At 37.8% G+C, this 26201-nt stretch overlaps 1 protein-coding gene across 10 annotated transcripts in view; it reads right to left on the minus strand.

The window, feature by feature from the left end:
- Window positions 1-24693, minus strand: part of LOC143885333 (Tetratricopeptide repeat (TPR)-like superfamily protein) — a 38669-nt gene extending 13976 nt beyond the window's left edge. For 4 of the 10 annotated variants that reach the window (XM_077389453.1, XM_077389456.1, XM_077389452.1 and 1 more), the window contains exons 1-2: window positions 21896-24692; window positions 21485-21630 (exon numbers count right to left, since the gene is read on the minus strand). In XM_077389453.1, coding sequence (XP_077245568.1) covers window positions 21897-23873 — 1977 coding nt within the window. In that variant the 5' untranslated portion in view covers window positions 23874-24692 and the 3' untranslated portion in view covers window positions 21485-21630; window position 21896. Of the gene's footprint in view, window positions 1-1445; window positions 1567-8901; window positions 8917-18586; window positions 19004-21484; window positions 21631-21895 lie in introns of those variants that run through there. The other 6 variants (XM_077389460.1, XM_077389458.1, XM_077389459.1 and 3 more) reach the window with 5 other exon arrangements.
- Between the last annotated feature and the right edge of the window lie 1508 nt (window positions 24694-26201).

Consider the following 26201-nt stretch of genomic DNA (forward strand, 5'->3'; position numbering starts at 1 on the left):
AAGGGGTTTAATGAGTTTAAAAGAAAAGGATTAATGTCAACAAGTATCGCCATACGGTTGGGCGCATTCCTCATGAGATAAGGATAAGCTTCAAGCAGATAGACAACGTCGTATGGTTGATCAAAAGATGGTCAAATAACCAAACTTCAGAGAGCATCCATTCCTGGGTTGTTCTAGTTACAGACGGTTTGATAGAAAATCCAGTCCTGTTATTACACCCATTAAGATGCTTTGTGGGCCATTCAAGTGGATTGTAAAGGTAAAGAAGAGCTTCCATTGGGCAAAGCAACACTCAGAGGCATCAATTCTTGCATTATCAGATTTTGATAAATACTCAAGGTGGATTGTCAAATTACGGGCTTGGATCCCTCCGCCAACATGATCAAACTAATTTGGCAAAATAATACTTGGCTCAAGGGGTTTAATGAGTTTAAAAGAAAAGGATTAATGTCAAAATGTATCGCCATATGGTTGGGCGCATTCCTTATGAGATAAGGATAAGCTTCAAGCAGATAGACAATGTCGTATGGTTGATCAAAAGATGGTCAAATAGCCAAAGGTTAGAGAGCATCCATTCCTGGGTTGTTCTAGCAACTCTTTACAGACGGTTTGATAGAAAATCCAGTCCTGTTATTACACCCATTAAGATGGTTTGTGGGCCATTCAAGTGGATTGTAAAGGTAAAGAAGAGCTTCCATTGGGCAAAGCAAAACTCAGAGGCATCAATTTTTGCATTATCAGATTTTGATAAATACTCAAGGTGGATTGTGATGCATCTATGTCGTCATAGGTGGAATACCAAACATAAATACTCTACTCACGACATGGAGTTGTAAGCCATTATCCAGGCCCTCCGTCATAGGTGGAATTACTTGCTTCAAATTGAGTTCATTCACTACTTCAACATGAGGCATCGAAGCACATAAATGGGAAGCACAAGTTGAATAGTTGGCATGTGTGGTGGGTTGCGTACGTACAAGAATTCACCTTCGTCCTTCAATATAAAGCGAACAATCATAATTGAGCAGCAAATGTCGGTGATGGTGAATATTTTTGATATGTTGGTGGAGTTATATGAGGATGACTTTTGTGCCATTAGGCACAATGTGAGGAAGGTAAATTGTGGGCATGGTTATAAATTTCAGCTGAAACCTACACAAAACGACAAAATGTTTCTGTTTCCATCCCCAATGAAATGATGGGGATCTACACAGGGAAGGTGGGGATCTACACAAATAGCCCGAGAACTTTTTCTCTCTGCTTCCGGTGTGGGACCAACACACCCTACTAGAGGAGATACAGCATTGATACCAACTGTAACGACCCGGATTTTTACTGCACGGATCGCTACGAGCAACAAAACATATTTATTCCTGTAATTACACAGCGGAAGGTTAAATTACATCCTGCATTTACAAAAATCCCAAGTATGACATATTTAAAACCTTTTTACATCTGAGGAGATTGACTAGATTCATCATTTCCGTATTTCCTCAAGTTGCTTTCACACTTCTCATAACTAAGGTTCCTCATTGACAAATACCCCCGCATCCAAATTTTCAAATCCTGGTGGGAAAAAATGGGTTAGGAGAGCAGGTATATAGAAGCTTCGACAAGTAGCTAAAATCAATAATAAGAGACAGTTCTATAAAAATACGCAGTATTTTGTATAGAACATAATGTGAATTTAAAACTAATACTAATAGGATTTTTTTAATAGAAACAATTTAACCAGATAGTAAAGCAAATCATTTAAAGCCCAATAGTTTCCAACTGTTTCTATTTCTGTAGTTTCCCGTAACGATCCGCCTCACCCTCGTATTATCTGCTTTGGACTTGGTCCGCTTCCTCTTTTGAGTAAGTCTACGGCTCAGAGGTGCAAACACCTCACACGAGAGAGACTATCGTACATTTACCTCTTCCATTTCTTTCATTTCTCATTTTCGTTCAAAATTTTCGTGCATATGAAATCCAACATTTCATTTCATTTTCCAGAATGAAACACATTTCATCATTTTGAAACAAATATGATTTGATATTTCCCAAATGTAAACAATGAATATTTGAAGTAAACAGATAAGAAATATCTGAATAAAACAACATATAATCATATCCCCATCACTTTCATTGAGAAAAGATACCAGTCGAGTCTAGCTATCACCTACCATTTTTACTTACGGATGTGAACGAATGGAACGGCTCCGATAAGGGAGTGGAGTGCGACGGTCCTGGAGTCAAGTGATAGGGTGTAAGCAATGTCAAATTTTGTTTTATGATTAAGTTCTCCAAACACACACACATGTCTGGATTTTGTCTCAAGATGGGACTCAAAATACCCACAAGCTTACAACATAGTGCGGTCCCGTTTTGAGGGTCCCAATTTCATGTATATTTGCCCTTGCTGCACACATGCACTAAAGCACACACTTAGAATGCCTAAATGCTGCCGAGTTTTGGCACAAAAGTCCACACACATGCACTACCTGTTTTGGGCATCAACACACGCAGACAAATGCTAGGAGCTCCCTGTTTTTGGGCATAAAGCACGTAGACAGACATTGATCACTGCTGTCCCGTTTTTGGGATGCAATCAGACACACAAATATACTAAACCACTGCCCCGTTTTTGGGACACAATCACACACATAAACATACTACACTGTTGTCCTGCTTTTGGAATGCAAAACACACATTTACGGCGTGCAAAACGGGTCTGTTTTGGGATCCAAACTACATACATATGTAAACTGGTGAAGACATACAAGTATGGGAGGAAATCAAAGGATTCATATACTCTAGTATGAGTATACATTACTAATGGAATCAAATGCTTTATAAATATTTTTGTACGAGTATACAAGTACTGACAAAATAGACGCGTTCATATGGATGTCCAAGTGCTGATGAAATGTGGATTTATACACATCACAATAGGCATACTATTACTGACGAAAATTAAAAGATTCATCTACAATATTATAAGCATACAAGTACTGGCAAAATTTATGAATTAATGTACAGTAGTATTTGTATATGTATACGAAAATCACCGATTTAATGAGTATGCTTTAACTGACAAATCTTGGATTAATACGAATGTGCGCGCGCGCACATACACACACACACACACACCGAAAACCAACAGTAGACATACACAAAAATCATTGATCTTATTAATATATTTTAACTGTCAAAATCTGGGATTAATACTAATACATATATACACATCGAAATTAAATGTACACATGCATAAATATCATTGATTTTCTAAATATACTTTAACTGCCAAAATTTTGGATTAATACTAATACAGATATACACATTGAAATCATCCGTACACATACATAGAAATCATTATTTTTAATGGGTACACACTACAGTCAAAATCATTTGATTGATATGAATATGTATAGGTACACCAAAATCAACAGTACATCTATATGAAAATCATCGGTTTTATGAAAATACCCTAATTGGTATATATATATATATATATATGCTGAAAACCAAGAGTGCACATGTATGAACGTGAAGGTGTAATACACCCTGGAACTAATGAAAACCATTGTTTAATCATATGGACATGAACAAAAGAGGGGAGAAAGCTACTTACTTGTGGATGAAGAAATCCATTGAGCCTTTCCTCTACAAGTCCAAGCAAGACCGGCCACGCGTACAAACTCCTCTCTCTCTCTCTCTCTCTCTCTCCCCTTTGACGAATTTTTTTCCAACCTAAGGGGAGAGCTTAAGTTATTTATAATGTCTTTCTATTTTTCTTTTCCCTCTCTTTTTCTCTTTCAAATCAAAGATTTCTTTCTTTCATTTTGATTCCTAATTCTCATACATGATTTAAGTGATTTCTCATTTATTGTGCTGGCTTTCCCTTTTGGTTTTCCCTCCAAGGATTTTAAGTTTCAGTTATAATTAAAAATGCCTGAAATATGATGTACTAGCATGGCTTACTAAAATGAGAAAAGCAAAGTCAACTCTTTAATATTTGGAAGATATACACAATCCTACTAATTTATTTTCTAATTTAAATAACATAAAACATCTTTAAACCTGCTTGAAAAGAGTCCTAAAACATAAATCCCGTATTTGACCCATACCATAATGGTAAATGGGCCATAACTTCATCAAATCATGTCCAAATTGCTTGATCTTCTGCTCGTTGGATAGGGAATCGAAAAACCTATCTAATGAGACCAAAATCAAGTCAAACAGACAAGATTTGATGTCTCGAATTTAAGCTACAATAAAAATGACGAAAATAAATAAAAAAAGAATATCTCCCTCCTTTAATTTAGATTTTGAAAGTTGAATATCTTTCCAAATGTTTTATGTGCCACCTATGATTACCAAAAAGGAGGGAAAGAAAGTCAACCATGGGAGATTTGCCATCTAAGCAAATCCCATGATTGGGCACACTTTCTCATTATGGCAAATTTGTCCAATCTATGTGGATTTGGGAAGATATTTTCTATGGAAAATCTCAAGATTAAATTGAGTGATTGTTTTTAGGATAATTGAATATGGTCAATAGATTTACTAACTCTTCTGATCTTTTAAAATCAAACAAGATCGATGCTCGAGTGACATGATCTGATGTCTACTCGAGTTCGATCGGCAATCCTAAGGGTCCAATTATGGATGCAACGGATCGAAAGGCTCAAATCGAAGATCTAAACCATTGATATTCGATCGAGGAATCTACGGCCAAGATTAAATTATATTTTTACCAATTTCACCGACCTTTGGTGGGGTCGGGCATTACATTCCATCCCCCTTAAAAGAATTTCGTCCCCGAAATTTTACTTTTTCCTTTTTTATTTAATCCTTTTTTTTTCATTACCGACCCTTGCCGGGGTCACGTATTACATTCCATCTGCCTTAAAGGGAATTTCGTCCCCGAAATTCAGCACTCCAAGTTGAATTGATTTTACTTATATATTTTTTTCTACCCCCGACATAAACAAATGAGAGTTCATGAATTGAAACTACATTAATATGATAGGTCTAAATTTTTAACCTAAAATACCAAAGTTTAAGAAACCTTCAGTGCTCGAATACTTATCGCCTACTGACTCTCCTTCGATTACTTCGATCCTTGGCCTCTTCCTCCTTGCACTAGTGACCTCTTCTTCTGAGTGAAGTGATACCTGATCTTCCCTCCTCCATGAACTCTCAGAATCGGATGAGATAATATGGACAATCCTTTCTATTGATGCTTCCCTTTCAAGTTCGGGAATTTCTTCCTCAAGTTCTTCTTCTGGTTCCTCTTCCGATTCTTCTTCCGGATCCTCCTCTGGTTCTTCTTCCGGATCCTCCTCTAGTTCTTCTTCCGAATCTAAAGAATGATCCCTATATTTCTGTTTTAAGGGTTTAGCATTAACTGGGATTTGCATCTCTTCTTCGGGCTCGGTCTCCTCGGAAGGGAAATATCTGAAGTGAGTCTAGTTGGTAAATTTCCTTGGGGTAAACTTTGTGCGAGCCATCCTGAATTTTCAACAATTTTATGACAAGATCGTTAGATATAGCAATATACTATCTCTAAAATGCCACCATGTGTAGAGGAAATTTTCACAAGTCAAGAATTCTTTCATTGATAAAATCTTGGTGCATTTTCATTCTCATAATCATCAAATTTCATAAACATACTCATATATTTTCATCAACAATCTTATAATCACGTAAAAAATCAAACATCAAGAATTATCTTTCTACTATGATCGCACCTCTTGGTACATTAATATTTACCATCCAATAGACAATTTAAAATCATTCCCTCTACTTTGCCAGCTCCAATTGTGATTAACAATTGACTTCCCATGAAATCCATCTAAATCTTCAACTCCTTCGGGTTATCCTCAAAACCCTATTATAAAGTGATCTTAAGCGCAAGAGGTTTAATCATTTTCTTCCGACATTAATGAAATCATTTTTAAACTCCCTAAGCTCCACAGATCTTATCTCTCTTACAAATCCTACTATTTCATATCCAAAATTCTGAAGTACTAATCACGGATGTGAAAACTCTACGAATTTCTACCCTAGGCCAATACTCTACTCGTATGATCCCCCCAGAATTAAGACCTATCGTTCCTACGCCAATGCTAAACATAGCTTGTAATTACAACAAGAATAAAATAACAAAGGAAAACATTAATTAAAATCCTGACCTTCAGCCGCCGCATCTGCTGCCTCAGTAGTGCCATTAACGAGTGCAAAGAAACGTCTCTCAGCTCCCTGAGGCGCAATTTTGTCTTATGTCAGAGAACGGTACTGATTTCCCTTCCCTTGGTTCTGCTGCTGGATGAAGGACGAGGCTGAGCATACTGCGAGGTTTTTGGGCAGTCCTTCCTCCTGTGGTTAGGATCTCCACAATGGTAACATACGTTCAACGTTCTCCAGCACTGCCTGACATGAACTTTCCCACAATGAGGGCACAACACCTTAGACTGCCCTAAACTTGCCTCAGTCTTGGCCTTCTTTAGTGGGGGTCCCTCATTCTTGCTAGCAAACGATTGCGATCTGGCTGCCTGTACTAATTTTACGCAGTCCTCCGCCACTTCTGCCTTCTCACAGGCCTCAGCCAAAGTCCGAGAAGCTAGGTTAATGATACTCACCTGGATAGAAGGGCGAAGTCTGCTAACAAATTTCTGAACCCGGTCTGCCTCGATAGCTGCATATCCCGGTGTAAAATGTGAAAGCCCCCTGAACTTGGCCCCATACTGAGCCATCAATAACGCCCCTTGCTTAAGATTTGCGAACTGCCCTGCCAACTAATCTCTGACACGCACAGGAAAGAACTGATTGTTGATGCGGGATTTGAACTGCTCCCAAGTCTCAGTCTTGACTGCGGGATAGTTCTGAACCACATTCCGCCACCAGACACCTGCCTCTCCCTTCAGTAGGAAGGAAGCAAGATGTATCCTCTGAGTGTCGGTGGACTCCATCACAGCAAAATCCCCTCTATTTCTATAAGCCAATGATATGTCGCCAAGGGGTCGCCTACTCCAATGAACTCAGATGGTTGATAGTCTCGGAAGTGGCGATGCACTAGAGAGGCATTGTCACGTGGCCTCGATTCCTGGCGAGCAGCAAGGCAAGCTGTAATAGCCTGGAGGGAAGCCTGATTCTGCTGCAGAATCGTCGCAAGCATCTGCAACCCACCCTGATTAGAAGCCGCAGCTGGATCAGGTCCATCATTTTCAAGGGCATTACCCTGGTTAGCAGCTCTCCTCCTTTGATACATCTGATAAATAATTCCAATCATGTGTTATTATGAGAGATATCATCCTTAATGCAACAGACAATAAGTTAGGGTGGGTTGGTACATTTTATTTAATGTCATCTAAGTGATCAACGTTGGTGGGTGTTTTCATACATGTAAGGGATGTGTATTCAATTGTGATGCGTAACCCATTTCTAAGACCTACCCAATACTCAATCCAGGTTCCTCACTGACTAAACCTAGCCTAGCTCTGATACCACAACTGTAACGACCCGGATTTTTACTGCACGGATCGCTACGGGCAGCAAAACATATTTATTCCTGTAATTACACAGCGGAATGTTAAATTACATCCTCAATTTACAAAAATCCCAAGTATGACATATTTAAAACCTTTCTACATCTAAGGAGATTGACTAGGTTCATCATTTTTGTATTTCCCAAAGTTGCTTTCACACTTTTCATAACTAAGGCTCCTCATTGACATATACTCCTGCATCCAAATTTTCAAATCCTAGTGGAAAAAAGTGGGTTAGGAGAGCAGGTATATAGAAGCTTCGACAAGTAGCTGAAATCAATAATAAGAGACAGTTCTATAAAAATATGCAGTATTTTGTGTAGAATATAATGTGAATTTAAAACTAATACTAATAGGATTTTTTTAATAGAAACAATTTAACCGGAGAGTAAAACAAACCACAAAAATGGAATTAGTCTTGACATGAAATAAAATAACAAGATACTTATCACAATCTCAATCACATTAATTGATAATTATACGAGCTGAGTCTAGCTATCACCAGCCTTATCAAACCTGAGAAGTGGGAATTTGAAGATGCTTGACCTTGAAGATGACAACGATCAGGGAGAAGTGATTCTCCTAGCCTTTTCCTTCTTCTCCCTCTCTTCCTCCCTTTTATTTATCTTTCTTCCTTTTCTCTTCCTGGCTGCTCTATTTACAGGAAAAACTAAGGGGAATAGTAACATGTGAATAGATTTTATGCATAATAACTGTTATTTTTACCGGGTATTACATTGTACCACCCTTAAAAGAATTTCGTCCCCGAAACTCCTCTCCATACTCTTAGGAGAAAATGGTTCTACCATAATCGTAACAACAAGAAATGGTTACATTCTGCATCTGTAAGACGAACACACGGAGGATTAGATATATTTCAAGCTCGATCTATTGTCTATGTTTCATCTATCTAACCCCTTTCCTAAGACATACCCAAGACTCGTGCAATCAGGTTCCTCACAGACTAATTCTGGTGGCTCTGATATTGTCTCGTTCTAGACTGCAGCCATCCTGGTTTTATTTTTCCGCAGAAGACGCCTCTACACAGGGAAGGTGAGGGATCTACACAAATAGCCCGAGAACTTTTTCTCTCCGCTTCCGGTGTGGGACCAACACACCCTACTAGAGAAGATACAGCTTTGATACCAACTGTAACGACCCGGATTTTTACTGCACGGATCGCTACGGGCAACAAAACATATTTATTTCTGTAATTACGCAGTCCCGAATTTACAAAAATCCCAAGTATGACATATTTAAAACATTTTTACATTTGAGGAGATTGACTAGGTTCATCATTTCCGTATTTCCTCAAGTTGCTTTCACACTTCTCATAACTAAGGTTCCTCATTGAGAAATACTCCCTCATCCAAATTTTCAAATCCTGGTGGGAAAAAGTGGGTTAGGAGAGCAGGTATATAAAAGCTTCGACAAGTAACTGAAATCAATAATAAGAGACAGTACTATAAAAATACGCAGTATTTTGTATAAAACATAATGTGAATTTAAAACTAATACTAATAGGATTTTTTTAATAGAAACAATTTAACCAAATAGTAAAACAAACCATTTAAAGCCCAATAGTTTCCAACTGTTTCTATTTCTAAAGTTTCCTGTAACGATCCTCCTCACCCTCGTATTGTCCGCTTTGGACTTGACCCGCTTCCGCTTTTGGGTAATTCGAAGGCTCAGAGGTACAAACACGTCACACGAGAGAGAAACTCGTACATTTACCTCTTCCATTTCTTTCATTTCTCATTTTCGTTCAAACTTTTCATGCATATGAAATCCAACATTTCATTTCATTCTCCAGAATGAAACTGTAGACACCCTCATTTTGCTACGCTTTAAGTAGCGAAAGGTTTGTTTGGTCTGTGTCAGTCATCTGCATTAGGTTAGGCATTCTTGCATTTTAGGTTGAATTTCACCTCATTTTAAGTGTTTTGAAGTTGATTCGCAATCACGAAGGTCTCTAGGGGGTTCCATTAGTCTCCGAAAGATGAGAATTCAAGTTTCCAATCAAGTAGGAAAAACTGTTATTTTTTGTTTCTCAGGGTTTCCCTCATTTTTGCCTATTTTTGCACCTCGGGGGTAATTTGGTCATTTCCAATGTGTTTCATTTGATCTCTAGAGTGTGTCTAAGGAGTCACGAGTCATTTCATGAATTTTGGAAAACCTGCTAAATTTGAAATTTCTCAGGGGTTTCGTTTGATTTGAAAATTTTGTGTCGAGGGCATTTTGGGCATTTTCAGGGGATTCCAAGTGATCCTGTTTGATATCACCCACCAAAAGAAGCAAACTTTAAAACTTTCTATTTTTTTAGATTTGACCATGAAGACTTTCTATTTTTAACTTTTTCCTTTGGGGGCAATCCAATTTAAGGTCATTTTAGTCGCCTATGGGTGCGTAATGATCAAACAGGTGCATTTTGGTCCGAAAAATTATTTCTTCTAAAGGGGGTGGTTCGACCATATGTCGAGGGTGCACCATAAATGTCATATGTATTGAGTTCATTAATAAAAAATTTGAATTTAAAGGATTTTATTGAATTTTCATTGAAAAAAAAAACCAAAATACATGTCATAAGGCCCATTGGGCTAAAGCCCACAAGGTGGGGGTCCATGTGGACCCACCCATGTGGGTCGGCCACATAAGTGGGCTCCCCACATGGGGAGGCCAGATGCAAAAACATCCAACATGGGATGACGTGGTTGGTGACATCATATTTGTTTTGAAAAAAATAATAAAGAAAATAAGAGTTATAATTAGAAAGGGCTAGTATGGTCAGGTTAGTAAAATAGTCATAACGTTTTACCTTCTCGTCCAAAAAATTTGCAATTATACATGTTTCGAACATCTCGAAAAGATCTACAACTTTCTAGTTTATGACTTTTCCTGAATCACCCTCTAAATAGGTCAAAAACGAGCTCAAACTTCGGGGACCCCTTTTTGGACGAAAATCATTCATAAAAGCTAGTTTCCTATGTGAAAATGCTTCTAGATTGATCTTGAAGGATCTCCATTGTGTAATTTAGCATTTCTTAGCTTGCAAGAAATAAGGTTTAGAAATAAGTTCAATATGAAAATCAAAGAATGAGAGTCAAAGCACAAATTAGAAACTAATTAAAGGTAGGAGTCCTCACATTGGAAACTTCCAAATCCAATCTAACCCTAACTTTTTCTATAAAAACAAAGCAAGCACAACCTTTGGCCTTTCTCTAGAAAATTGATCCATCTCTCTCTTCCTCCTTCGAATTCATTCCTATCTTTTGTTGCTTTTGTGTTCATCTTTTCCACTTGGTTCTTCACAACTTTCACATATTCATTACATTCAACATATTGGAGGCTAGTTTATGATTCTTTGGGGTTTCTAGAGCGTATAAAAGGGTGCGACAAAGCGTATACCTCGGATCTACGCATCCTAGAGAGAATGAGCGCGATCAACGGTGGGTTCCTTCATCTTTGTAATATCAAAAGTAGAAAAGCATGCTAGGGTTTTTATTTTCGTATATGATTTAAATCAATGAATTTTTCAATGAAATTTCAGTATGTTATAAAATAAATAATAAGTTTTCAAAATCCAGAATTTTATGGGAAAATTAATTTCCCCCCACCATTTAATAATGATTTTCTTTCATTCTTTATTCAATATGGATTTGAATCGGGTTTTCAAAGCAAGTGTTTGAAAACATGGATTTTTAAAAAAACTGATATTTTCTGAGTTTAATATAAAATAAAAAAAACCACTGGAAACTTAATTTTCAGCCACGGTTTGATCATTTCATCTTTCGTTCTATTTTTCGAAAAATAACCCCGAAAAGGGTTATTTCTCGATGAATGAAACCAAGAGTATATCAAATTAAGTCCAAACTTTGTGAAATTTTATTTCCAGTGGTTTTTTAGGGTTTTTAGATCACTCAAAAATTTTCATATTTTTTCAAATTTATTTAGTCCGAATTTAAATTATTTTAAATTTAGCCTATTTTTAATGAATATCAAATGATTTTGAAAATTAATGAAATTTTCCAGAGTTTAAGTTTAATTATAAATTGAATTTTTCACGAAATAAAATTTTGAAAAAAAATATTTTCTTTACTGTTTTCTAATCAATGCCCAGTTTTGCGTGCCATAATTCTTTTTATATCAAATTAAATAAATTTCAAACCTTTTCTTTACAAACGAGTAACTTAGGTTACTGGAACATTAGAAAAAAAATTTCAAAGGTTTTTACAATGTTTTGATATAATTTTTTATTTATTCATAATAAACGGATTTTGATTACAAGAAAGCATATTGATCTTTTTTCCTTTTAAAATCGATTTTATGGAGGAATTTTAATTTTTAGATTCTGAAATTTTGGTAGAAAATCTTATAATTCATTTTATATCAAATATGATTTTTCCATCATTTTAGGATGTTAGCAACCATGTGTTTGTGATTTTTCTTTCGAAATAGTCTGATTTTGTGAGATCCAATATTGATAGTAAATCACCTCCAAAATTCATGAAAATGTTACAGTAATCGTCTCTTGTCAAGATGAAACTACTGTAAAAATGTGAGATTATTTGGACTAGATTTATTATAAGATACTGTGTAAATCCATGATCTGACTTGAATCTTTTAAAAATCGGAAATTGATAGTAAATCGTATTCAAAATTCATGACATTTTCACAGTATGCTATATTCATTCATTCCTTATTACTGTCAAAATTGTAATTGATTTGGAGTTCGATTTCTAAGGGTTTCTTTGTAATTCAAACAATCTGGTCTCAATATTATTAAATCAGAAATTAATAGCAAATTATCATATGAATCCAGGCAATTTTCTCAGTAAGCTATATTCGTCCATATCATGTTACTGTATAAATTTCAACTTGTTTGGGATTCTTTTGCAATGGGTTGCTATGTAAAATCACCCACTTGATTTGAAATTGATAAAATCTCTTAAAAATCGAAATTAATCATAAACCTCATGAAAACTTTGATTTTATATCATGTATTCATTCCTTAAGCCGTTGAAACAGAAACCTTAGGGGTCATAGATTTCCTTTGTAAAATGGCCTAGGTAAGATAGTTTAACCGCCAAGATTGTATTCATAATCGTATCCTAATTGCGATCAATTCTCGATGATTTGCGCATTTAAATTATAGTATGTTATTGGCTCTGAGGTCCATTGTCCACGAAAATCCTGAGAAATATGCCAGACAATAACATATTATAACTTACGTGCTAAATTTTCAAGGGTGGAAAGCATGATTCCCTTCCATGGATGCAACTCAAGGCGGAAACTTGCCAATATTAGAGCCATTGGTATTCCTTAGATTTTAGGATTCGGAAACCTTTAAGGAACTGAAAATCATTAACTTCAACAAATTGAATCAATTTATCCCATGTCTTTCGGAACCGTTGGATTGCGGTCTCCACCGTAAGAGACTTTAGAGCCCCTTTAGGAACACTTATGTCATGTCATGTTCTAGGTTTTAGGGTGTCCTAGAGTTAGGGAGTTCAGCCTCATCACGACCGATTGTTATTATTAGGAATTGAGTCATAGATCTAGTTACACTAGTTACCATTTTTTTCCCATAGGACAAGCCTAGTTACCTAGGATGTAGGTTCACCTGCATTAGTCTAAGGGATGTCTTGCACTTAGATAAGACCATATAGCATCTTAGATGGAGTCCTAGGATAATAAAATCTACTCAACTTGAATTAAATAATCTCTTGAAAACTGTTGAAACAGTCCTTCCAGTCTAGATTGGTGTCCTAGATGTCTTAGGCATGTAGTTTAGTTCAGGCACCGAACTACGATCAACTCTGATTCCAGTGGGGCTTGGATACGTAGGTAGCTTTGGATGCTTTGAAAGGCATACCGAGCACGAGTCGGCCCCACACACAATCAGTGGGGTTTTTTAGGGTAGTTTTTATTTTCTTTCATCATTTAAAACCTTAAATTAAAATTGATTAAATCACTTAGGACTTTTCCCCAAATTAGAATTTTAGGAAAACTTTCACATATATTGAAATCAAACGAATTAAGAAAATCAAGATACACATTAGGAAATGCATTAAAATTAGATCTTAGGATGCATGTCATATAGTTCACACATTAATATAGAGTTAAATAAGCCATTTAAAAGAAATTCAAGAGAGTTAACTTTTGGAATTGAAGACCGGATTATCGGGCAAGAATGGTGCATGTGGTGGTAACTCCCCATACCTTCCATTCTCGTAATTAGGTAACGAATCTAGATTTCTGGTCAATTATAGGTCCTAGATCTCTCATTTAGGTGGCGACTCTGTCATTCTCTTTTGCGTGAAATTCGGATTGCTTTAGTGATCCCCAAGTTCATGAAAAAGATGAATTAAATCAATAATATAAAAATATGGCACACGTCATTCGCGTGGGTACGAGAGACCAAGAGAGGGAGGCGGCTCACGGGCCATTCCCCACTCGCGGGATCGTGTCCCACAGAAACACATTTCATCATTTTAAACAAATATGATTTGATATTTTCCAAATGTAAACAATGAATATTTAAAGTAAAACGGATAAGAAATATCTGAATAAAACAACATATAATCATATCTCTATCACTTTGATTGAGAAAAGACACCAGTCGAGTCTAGCAATCACCTGCCTTGTCAAACCTGAGAAGTGAGAATTTGAAGATGCTTGACCTTGAAGATGACAACGATCAGGGAGAAGTGATTCTCCTAGCCTTTTCCTTCTTCTCCCTCTCTTCCTCCCTTTTCTTTCTCTTTCTTCCTTTTCTCTTCCTGGCTGCTCTATTTATAGGCAAAACTGAGAGGAATAGTAACATGTGAATAGTTTTTATGCATAAATAACTGTTATTTTCACCGGGTATTACATGACATGTCAGTTTGTCACTAGTTCCACACCAACTGAGCACTACATCTAAGCATGACTATAGTGTATTCCAAATGTGGACACTATTGGGGCATGTTACTTTTTAAGTTAACTATTCCTCCCTGACCTACTACAATCCTACTCTATGTATACAACATTTCCTAAAACTTGTAAGTCTAATTAGTCGCAAAGTCTTCTTGTCAACTTGTAGTCCTTACCTTAATTATTCCTCCCTGACCTACTACAATCCTACTCTATGTACTTGTTCGCATCCAATGAGGCTTAGTATATGCTTCACTTTGACTTTCAATTACGCTTCTCAAAACATTTTCTCTTTACTTTCTTTAGAGTTTTTCGCTTCCCGCATTTTCTCTTTTCTAAACCCCTCACTTCCCACATCGCTTCTCGCACTTGCTTCCCACTCTAGCAACTATGGTCTCAATTACGTCAACAAAAGCAGTTTTGCTTCGTTCCCTTTTTAATGAAGGACAAATCATGCCATTTTTGGAAGTGCTATTAAAGTAAGCTCATAGAGTCCGGGGTGGTAACCTATGTTGCATGGATTCTAACAAATGGCTGACTACCCACGTCAAACACATGTTGGATTCCAATACTTTAGGATTGACTGCAATACTTCCAGGTCTCCTTTATCTTTGATTTTCTAAATGCTACTATAACAAATTTATAATTATCGCATGTTTTGAGTTTTTTTTATTTTAATAATAAATTTCTTATATGAAAATAAAATATTTTATTTACTTAACCTACAAGAACTTCCAATATATTACCTATTATAACCATATGAACATTTAAAAGAAATAAATTTAGAATTGATTAAAATATTAGTGAATCCACGTATCATTCTTTTTAATGTTAACTGGATCTGACGCTCAATAGTCATGTCGGATTCCGACATTCGTACCCATACTGATGCAACGTACGTGGTCATAGTTGTCAACCCGGGACTCGATTTTTTGAATTTTTGACTCGTGACTCGTAAGAGTTTTTGACAAGAACAGAAATTTAGTTCAAAAAATATAATAATATATCAAAAGAATAAGCATTTAAAAAAAATATAACCCAATAGCACATAGATAAAGCATTAAGCCAAAACTATAAACAATTATACGCTTGTAACTTGCATGCACAAAAATAATTAAGTTCTAAGTTTCAACTTCCAAGTTTTCAACCATCAAAACAAGACAGCCCAGGCCCAGTGACTCGACTTGACTCATAAGAGTTATTTTTTCAAGTTGACTCCCAGCGACTCGTTCGAGTCACCAAACGTCTTGGAGGAATCTTCAACAAAGGAGAGTCACTCATGCAACTCACCTCGAAAGCCCAACGACTCGACTTTACTCAGGAGTTGACTCTTACGACTCGTAAGAGTTTGACAATTTGCAAGTCACCCATGCGACTCACCTCGAAAGCCCAGTGACTCGACTCGACTTGTGATGTGATCCGGCCATTGGATCGTTCTCTTTCCATTATTGAACTTGTTATTTTATTTTTATTGAGGATTGTAGGACTTATTTATGTTTATATGATATGCTTAGATGTAGGGGATGTCCTCATCATCTAGAACCCACCATTGTACACACCATTTATCCCTTATTTAATTTGTTTATCCTATTTTTCCTATTATGCCCTTACGAGCTTATTTTCCTTTGTTTCAGGGGTAGGGCAGTCTTTTCACTTGATAAGTGGTGTTATCAAAGAGGGTTCACCAAAAGAAGCATATAAATATGAATAAATGGGAGAAAGTGTCCTAGTTTTGAAAATAATTTGTGAAAGAAGAAAAAGGAGCCGACGGCCCTCTCCCTCCCACATGCCTAGGGCATGCGTTTTCCCTCTCTCTCTCTCTCTCTCTCTCTCTCTCTACTCACTTCTCTCATTCTCACCCTCTTTTTTCTCTCTATTAACCCTCTCTAAAATAAGAAGTATCCTCAAAGAATGTCACATCGGCATAAACATATGTTTTCTGCAGGTGAGGACTATAACACTTGTATCTTTTTTAAATACAAGAGTAACCCAAAAAGACACATTTTTTCGCTCGAGAGTCCAATTTGTCACGACCATGGTTTTAAATTTCGGTTTCGGCTAGAATTTTGGAATTATCCGAAACCGAAATTTCAGTCGAAATCTCAAAATTTTTGGCAAAATTTGGTATTAACGGGTGAAATCCCATTTTTCTGGAAGAAATTGCAATCGAAATTTCGGTAATTTCGATCAAAATTCTTTAACGGACTAAAAAATTAATATTTTATTATAAAGTTCGACGAAATTTTCGAAATTTGGTAAATTTCAGGAATTTCGATTTCGGTACGTTTCGGTTTCGTTCCTCACCGAAATCTGAAATTTCGGTCGAAATTTAAAACCATGGTCGCAACCAGGGCTTAGGTTGTGGGCAAAACACTAGTCAAGGAAAATGGATCACCTGAAGGAAACAAAACAGAAAACGGAGTACTACTAGATAAAATAGAAGAAGGCAGACGATTCGCTAGAAAGCAAGCTGTAAGAGCTGCATCGCCCAAAAATGTTTAGGAACTCTCATCTGGAACATAAGCGTACGAATCATATCTAATAAGTATCGTAACTTCCTCTTAGCAACACCATTCTCTTGGGACGTGTGAGCACAGGAAGATTGATGCATAATTCCTTGTGAAGCAAGAAAGTCATTAAAACCATTAGAGCTAGAAAAGTATTCTTTTGCATTGTCAGTACACAAACAAGAAATTGAAGACTTACATTGATTTTCTACCTCAAAGTAAAATAACTTAAATGCATTGAATACTTCAGATTTATCTTTCAACAAAAATAACCATGTTGCACGAGAATAATCATCAACAAAGACAATAAAGTACTGAAAACCAGATAAAGAAAGAGTTTGTGCCAGGCCCCAAACATCTGAATGAACAAGTTCAAATGGGCGCGACGACCTACGACTACCACGCGAAGGGAAGGACACTCGATGGTGTTTTCCCAACTCACACGACAACTCCTCAACAGAACTAGTAAGAAAAGGAGATTTCTGAAACTACTCTACAGGGTGGGTGACCCAATCGACAGTGCCACTGATAAGCATCAACAAATGTTCGAAGAGCAACACCAGCTGTGGTCAAATCAAGATAATACAAGCCACCAACCTCACGGCCCAATCCAATCCTCGTCACAGTCTTCAGATCCTGAAATATACAATAAGATAGAAAGAAAGAAACATAACAATTTAAAGATTTAGTTAATTGACGTACAAATAGCAAATTAATAGGAAATGAAGGAATATGCAGAACTGAAGATAAATGAATATCATTAGAGATGGACACCATACCAACCCCAGAGACAAGGGACTTGGTTCCACCTGCCAATGTAACAGTAGGAGGGAGCCTAAAGATATCTGCCTGGAAGGACGGAAGAATATGAGAATTAGCAGTCAAGTGGTGACATGCCCCTGAATCAATAAGCCATGATCCAGGGGTAGAACCAGAAAGAAAACAGGACGAGATACATGGTTGAGCGAATGTGGCCATAGGCTGCTTGCCTTTATCACGGATGCGCAGAAGTTCCTCATAGTCAGCACAACTATCCACCATGAAGTCACCGGAAGGGGATGCAGTAGGAGCAGGGTGGGGAGGGTGGGTATCATCAGAAGCAGCTACCAAAGCAGTAGAATTATGGCGGCGACGGAGCTCTGGATGTAGATCATAACAATAATCAATAATGTGGCCATCCATACGACAATGGGTACAATAACGAGACCCACGACCATGAACTCCCCCTGAATCACGACCACGGCCAAGACCGTCATAGCCACAGCCACGACCATGACCAAACCTACCAAAACCACGTCCCCGATCACCACCAGTATAAGTAGCAAGTGCAGACCCATCAATATGCGAAGCACTGGCCGGAGTAGCCCTCATACGTTGTACATGAGAGAATGTGTCAGCAAGAGACGGAAGAGAGCCGGAGCCGACGATCTGTTGGCGTAGTTGAAAATAGTCGGGGCTAGAGAGTCAAGATAGCGAACAACACGTAAATTCTCCTGACGCTTGGCAAAAACAACAGGATCTACTGTGAATGGCATGAGCAGGTCAAGCTGCTAACAAAGAGCCACATAAGAACTGTAATGATCTGCAGTGGTCATCTCCCCACAATTGAAAACAAGCCAGTCAGAGAAAAGATCACGCATCCGTGTGACGTTATCAGCGCCAGAGTACAAAGTTGTTGCATGGTCCCAAACCTCCTTAGAGGAATCAAGATACATCATATTAGCAGCCACCTGGGGTTCCATAGCACTCCATAGAAAAGAACGAATCATGGCATCCTTCTGTTCCCATCTCGCATAGGAGGGATCTATGGTGGCTGGGGAGGCACTCTCAATAAAACGAACTTTACCCCTACAAAGGAGATATGTACGAACTGCCCTCCGCCAAGGAGGATAATTTTGCCCATCAAACTTTATGGAGGTCATCTGTAGAGGAGCCTCTACATGAGTATAAGGAGCACTAGATGAATGGGATGAAGGGAGAAGAATGGCCTCATCAACCATCGTCTTTGATGAGGAATCTTCTGAAGCCATAATAACCACCAACTACAACAATCTGCAATCGTAATAATAATGGCAAGAACAACCAACAACAAATTCCACCAATAAGAGAACAGCCGGTAAAGAATCTGAGAACCACCAACAACCAATCACCAAATCATGACCAACAATGCACCGAAAGCACACATAGAGAGCACCAAGTCTCGAGGGACATATTCAAACAACCAAGAGGCAACAGAATCGAACATATGGCCACCACAGATGAACACCAATAAACCACCAACAATAATCATCCACTACCAACAACCAATAGTCAACAACACAATCATCAACCAACAATCAACCAATCACTGATAAATCTCCAACAACCAACTGTACATTTTTCATGTGAAGAGGAAACAACAAGAATGATCACCACTAACCATCATCTAATAAGCACCACCACATCTACCACGGATAGTCACCCACAACCGATAAAGACACCAACAGTAATCACTCACAACCAACGACACAATCACCACCACTTCCAGATCTACCGACACTCAATATACAATCAAATCCACTAACAAATCACGTTCGAAGGCACCAAGACGAGGTTCCAAGACAAATAAAGAAGCAAGAATACCCCAAAAACATAGAAGAAAGAGAGGAGAGACACCAACAAACTGCCCGGAACCAACGATGGAATAAAATATAGAGAAGAAACAAGTTTAAACCATGAAAAAAAAGGAATTTGTGGACTGGTTTGAGGAGTTAGGGTTAGGGTTGAGTGGAGGAAAGGGGTGCAAGTGGTTAGGGTTAAGTTTAGGTGGTAGGTGTCACGGCTAGGTTTAGGATTTGCAAAAGAAAGAGTTTTTTTTCTCGGGATATGCGCACAAAAGTTTTGAGTTTTGGGTATACGAAATCAAGAAATTGGATTTTGGGTTATGCGCATCATGTAAAAGGGTTTTGGGAATTGATTTAGTTATATTGGAAATTGATTTGGGTCACTTCCAATGGTTATGGTTAGGCTTGGATTTGGCTTTTGGGAATTGATTTAGGTATATTAGGAATTGGTTTGGGTCACTTCTAGTGGTGGTGGTTATGGTTGGGTTTAGGTGTGGGTTTTGAGAATTGATTTGGGTATATTAGGAATTGATTTGGGTCACTTCTAGTCGTGGTGGCTATGGTTGGGTTTGGGTTTGGGTTTTCTGAAGTAAGGGTTTTGGGATTTGAGGAGAGGGGATACGGGTGGAGTGTTAGGGTTTTTTTTTTTTAGGATGATCTTAGCTTGAAGTTCTGATACCATGTTATATTACATGGTGTAAGAGTGTGTGTGTGTGTGTGTGTGTGAGAGAGAGAGAGAGAGAGAGAGAGATACACGAGTGAGGGAGAGAGAGATACACGAGACAGAGAGAAAGAGAGTCATAAGAATGAGAGAGTTACTCCCCCCTCCCACGAAAGTGTGTTTTTTTATTATATTTAATAAAATGAATGACTGAAATACCCTTAATGAAGGGTATATACGTCTAACAAGAGCTAACTTTATGAATCTGTAAGTTGCTATTATTCACTTTATCATTTGCTTGTTTATTTCGGGCATGGATATGAGTATATGAGTTGTGAAAGTTAGTTCCATTGAGTTCTTAAAGGTCATGTAGAAATCACGAGCCTCCGGGTTTGCACCAACTCGACCCAGGAGTTGACTCGTACGACTCGTAAGAGTTTGACAACTATGTGCGTGGTAACACTGACTTCCCGGGTTCTCCTTCTAATAGAAAGTATGCTTAATTTGTCTCCTCTTCTTTTGTTTTCTGAAATCCTAGAAACGGTAAGAAGCCATTCAGTCTATTCAGATGACAAATGACACTAACAATATGCGATTGCTCAGCAAATTCTGAAGTAAAATCAATGGCTACCTCAAAAATCATGAGAGTAAAATCACTGGTTGCCAAATGTTCTTTATAGAATATTATATTTACTTAGCCTACAAAAAATTCCAATATATTACCTATTATAACCATATTAACATGTAAAAGAAATAAATTTAGAAATGATTAAAATATTAGTGAATCCACTAATCCTTTTTTTATGTTAACTCCGACATTCGTAGCCGTACTGATGCAACGTAGGTGGTAACACTTACTCTCTGAGTTCCATTAGAAAGTATGCTTAATTTGTCTCTTGTCTTCTTTTGTTTTCTGAAGTCTTAGAAACGGTGAGAAGCCATTCAGATATGTGAGGTGCTTCTATGCGACTGCTCCGCTATTTCCGAAGCAAAATCAATGGCTACCTCAGAAATTATGAAAGTAAAAATCACTAGTTGCCAAATGTTCTTGAAAGTTACGGAAAATTTCAGCATAACTTTAACTCGAAGAATGGTAGCCCGCGGATGAATATATTAGTTAACAGTATATAGGAAATTGGCATATCAATCCAATCATGAATTATGGTATGATGAAAACAATACGCTTGAACGTTTCCAGCTATTGCAGATCCAGGAAAAATAAATGGAATCTTTGCAAAAAATAAAAAACTCAAATGGAATGATACAAACCTAAAATCCAGATGACTGAATGGCAACTGTTGGATAATCTTGGAAGAGATATCTGCACCTGATCTCATCTGAGAAATGACACTACGAATATGTGAGGTGCTTCTATGTGATTGCTCAGCTATTTCCGAAGAAAAATCAATGGTTACCTAAAAAATAATGAAAGTAAAATCACTAGTTAACAAATGTTCTTGAAAGTTATGGCAAATTTCAGCATAGCTTAAACTAGAAGAATGGTAGCTTGCCAATGAATATGCTAGTTAAACAGTATATAGCAAATTGGCATCTCAATCCAATCTTGAAATATGGCATGATGAAAGTAATAAGTTTGAAAAGTTCTACCTATTGCAAATCCAAGAAAAAATAAATGGCATCTTTACAAATAATACAGAATTCAAATGTAATAATACTAACCTCAATCTAGATGAGTGAATAGCAAATGTTGCATCAATTTGGAAGAGGTCTCTACACCAAATCTCATCTCTTTGTTCAAGATGTTCAATATGCTATAGATATCTACCCATCTCGGGTGCCCCTTGTCCACAGCAACAAACTGATGAACAACTCCACTGACAACTACATAACTGCAACCCGCAATCTTCTTGACACCTCTGCTTTCCATGATTTCTCTAATTCTATCTGAATAGCTCCACCTCCCACATGAAGCATATATATTAGACAACAAAACATAACCACCCTCCTTCTCAGGCTCCAATTTCAACAACTCCTTTAAAGCAATTTCTGCTAGTTTCACGTTTCCATGAGCTTTACAAGCACTCAATATTGCTCCCCAGATAGACCTGCTTGGTTTCATTGGCATCTTCTCGATCACGTCTTTCGCCTCTGTTAGCCTCCCTGCTCGTCCAAGAAGGTCGACCAAACACCCATAGTGCTCGACTCCTGGCTCAATACTGTAATTTTCCTTCATACTGTTGAAAATTCTACAACCCTGATCCACCATTCCACCATGACTACAAGCAGTAAGAACAGCAACAAAGGTTACTCCATTTGGCACTACAACTTCATGCATCTCCCAGAACAATTCCAAAGCTTTGCTTCCATAACCGTGGAATGCAAGCCCGGAAATCATAGCAGTCCATACCAGAACATCTCTATCAGAATCTCTCTCAAAAACCTTAAGAGCTCTTTCAATGCTCCCACACTTGCAGTACATATCTATCAAAGCCGAGCCAAGAAAAGAATTTAGTTTCATATGGCTTTTAACCACCCACCCATGAATCCATCTCCCTTGACTCAAAGTTCCCATCTCTGCAACCGCACAAACCAATCCAACAATTGTCACTTTATCCGGTTTAACATCCTCAGCAACCATGTCACTAAATAATTTCAACAGAACTCTACAATTTCCCTTCTGTGCATATCCAGTAATCAGAGAATTCCATGAAACAAGATCCCTGCAAGGCATTTGGTTGAAAAGCCTGCATGCAATTTCCATTTCTCCAGCATTGGCATACCCTGCGATAATGATATTCCACGATATAACATCCCTTTCTTCATGTTCATCAAAAACTCTCTGAGCTAGCTCTAACTCCTCACTTTTCACATACATATCCAAAAGGGAATTACACACAATCAAGTTCCAATCCCAGATGGACTTCCCCCGCTCTATCCATGCGTGAACTGACTTTCCATGACGTGCATCTCCCAGCTGCCCACAAGCTCTGAGAAGACTCACCATAGTAAACTCATCTGGCTTGAGTCCTGAATAACCCATCTCACGAAACAATTCTAGTGCTTCCAAGCTGCATCCATTCTTGGAGCATCCAGAAATCATGATATTCCATGAAATGACATCTCGCTCAGGCATCTGTTGGAAGACCTGGAAAGCAAGATCCAACCGTCCATTCTCAGAATATAACTTGATCAGCGAGTTTTGCAGATACGCATATGATGAAAAGCCTGTAATAATGGCATGGCTATGAATCTGCTTCCCTTCTGAGAAGCATTTAGAGGCCTTGAGTAGAAAAATAAGGGTCTGTTTGTCAGGATAGATGAAAGATTGAAGCATGTTTTTGTAGAGAGCCATGGATTGTTTTGAAGAGAAGGATAGTGCAGAAATCATGGTATTGTAAATGTAGAGGTTGGGTTGAGGAGTATGGTGATTGAAGAGGAGGATAGCCATGTCTAAGTTTTCAGGGTGCAAGACAGCAGAGAAGTGAAGGAGCCTACTCATGGGAAAGGTTTGGGTGATGAGATGAATTCGCATCATTTGACCCAAGATCTGCCTAAAGTGTTCCCTGGTTCTACACTTCTCAAGCAAAACAAGAGTGGGGTGTCCAAGAGTAAGTGAAGCAAGTGGGTCCCAACTGCTTCTCTTGGTGTTTAAGGCAGTAGACGCAAGAGAGCAGCTCCAACGGATAAAATGAAACATGGTGGAACCCCAAAAGACAGTTCAAAAACACCACATATAAAAATAAATAATGACACATGAAATCAGCTAAAAGTTTCAAAATTCAAATACACTGGCAACTTCAAAAGTCCTGAAAAAGGAAGTGAACTTGATAGAAGTAAATCCCAAAATGAAATTGATAGAATTTCAAATGCCAAGGCACAAAGGGAGAAATTTCAGAAGGTCTACTGAACTCTATTTTGTGACTCATGGCCTTTCTCTACAGGCCGAAACGCAACATGATTCCTACCTCATCCCAGAGTGTTAAATTAATCCCACAGAGTGCCCATCCTATATGAGAACTACAGTCTAATAGTAATATATTCAATATAAAGGGGGAAAATGACAAATGTTTGGCCTGAAGAGATACAGTAGCAGACATTTCAAAGAGGAGGCATCTGTTGAGATCTTCATTAAAGATGTGATCTATAATGAGAATTGCAAATATCCAAGTGTATTCAATCACAGAGGCAAATGTAACGTTGGGATTAGAACATTGCAACATGAAAGTCATAAACCATTAACAGCTGATGAAGAAGGAATTTATTAAAAAAAGGCACATCCCAAATTTGCAAAGAAAGCAATCCAAGTCCTGATTGTTGAGAAAAACTAAAAGTAGGGTAAATTAGTGGATTGACAACATACTTAACATATTTGGATTACCATTCGAAATCAAAAAAAAAAAAAAAAAAAGATGCGTGTCGGATATAATCATGGTGGATTACCATAAGGATTTCTAGACGTTCCGACGATGATTCGGATGGGGTGAAGAGAGAGGAAGTTTTAGGAGAAGATGAAGAGATGGGCTTGAGGTATAGGGTTCGGAGGTATATAATTTCTAGGAGCAATTACCAATGGGCGACAAACATTAGGCAAAATTATCAACAGGACCCATGCTTTTCAAAAATTATCAACGGGGAAAAAGGAGGTCTTGTCAGTAAAAGCCGGACGAAAATACCCTTTGGCATATACAACACGTTTTGACTTTGGGAGGGGGATTTCACGTCTCTACGATTGGGGTTATCAGGTATCAAAATGGGGTTATCAATTTCAGAATGGGCTTATCAAGTCCCTGAAAATTGGCCGAGGGTACTAGAGTTTTGGAAGGGGGTTTTCAAGTATTTGGGATTGGGGTTATCTAGTATCAAAATGGGCTTATCAAGTGCTTGAAAATTGGCAGAGGGTACTAAAGTTTTGGAAGAGGGTTTTCAAGTTTCTAGGATTGGAATTATCTAGTATAAAAAATGGGGTCACCAATTTCCGAATGGGGTGATCAAGTCCCTAAAAATTGGCCAAGCATACTAGAGTTTTGGAAGGGGGTTTTCAAGTCTCTGGGATTGGGGTTATCTAGCATAAAAATGGGGTTACCAATTTCTGAATGGGCTTATCAAGTCCTTGAAAATTGGCCGAGGGTACTGGAGTTTTAGAAGGGGGTTTTCAAGTCTCTAGGATTGGGGTTATCAGGTATCAAAATGGGGTTACCAATTTCAGAATGGGCTTATCAAGCCCCTGAAAATTGGCCGAGGGTACTAGAGTTTTGGAAGGGGGTTTTCAAGTATTTGGGATTGGGGTTATCTAGCATCAAAATGGGGTTAGCAATTTACGAATGGGCTTATCAAGTCCCTTAAAATTGCCCAAAGGTACTAGAGTTTTGGAAGGGGGTTTTCAAGTCTCTGGGGTTGTGGTTATCCAGTATAAAAATGGGGTTACCAAATTCCGAATGGGCTTATCAAGTCCCTTATGAATACGTTTTTACTTCCTGTTTTTTTTCACTCGTTCATTTTCACGTTTTTTTCTTTCTACCGTACGATTCATCTTCCTCATCCTCCATTGAAAGGGAGAAGAAGAAATACAAAACCCTAAAACAAATGAAAAACAAAACCTAGATATAGAGAGAGATGGGAATGAACTCACGTTTCAAGTTTTCGAGCTTTCCCTCCTCCAATGGGAGCTAAAATGATGAAGAAGATGACTGGTAGGGTAAAAAAACAAGTTGAAAATGGAAAAGTGAAAAAAAAAAGAGGAAAAGAAGAGAGAAGAGGGAAAAGTGGAAAAGCAAAACGTGTTGCTTAAGAAAAGGGCATTTTCGTCCAGCTTTTAATGACAAGACATATTTTGTCCCCCGTTGATAATTTCTGAAAAGCATGGGTCCTGTTGATAATTTCACCTAATTTTTGTCCCCCATTGGTAATTGATCCGATGACATTACCCCTCATTTTCTCCCTCCTGCTTTTAAAAAATGTACCCAAAAAACAGTGGGGCCCACATTATTAAGGTGATCCAAACCGTTCATTTATTGGGCCATTACTT

Source organism: Tasmannia lanceolata, unplaced genomic scaffold, assembly GCF_043159265.1.
Source record: "Tasmannia lanceolata isolate RefF3 unplaced genomic scaffold, GAP_Taslan_0.1 ptg000008l, whole genome shotgun sequence".
Classification (NCBI taxonomy): Eukaryota; Viridiplantae; Streptophyta; class Magnoliopsida; order Canellales; family Winteraceae; genus Tasmannia; species Tasmannia lanceolata.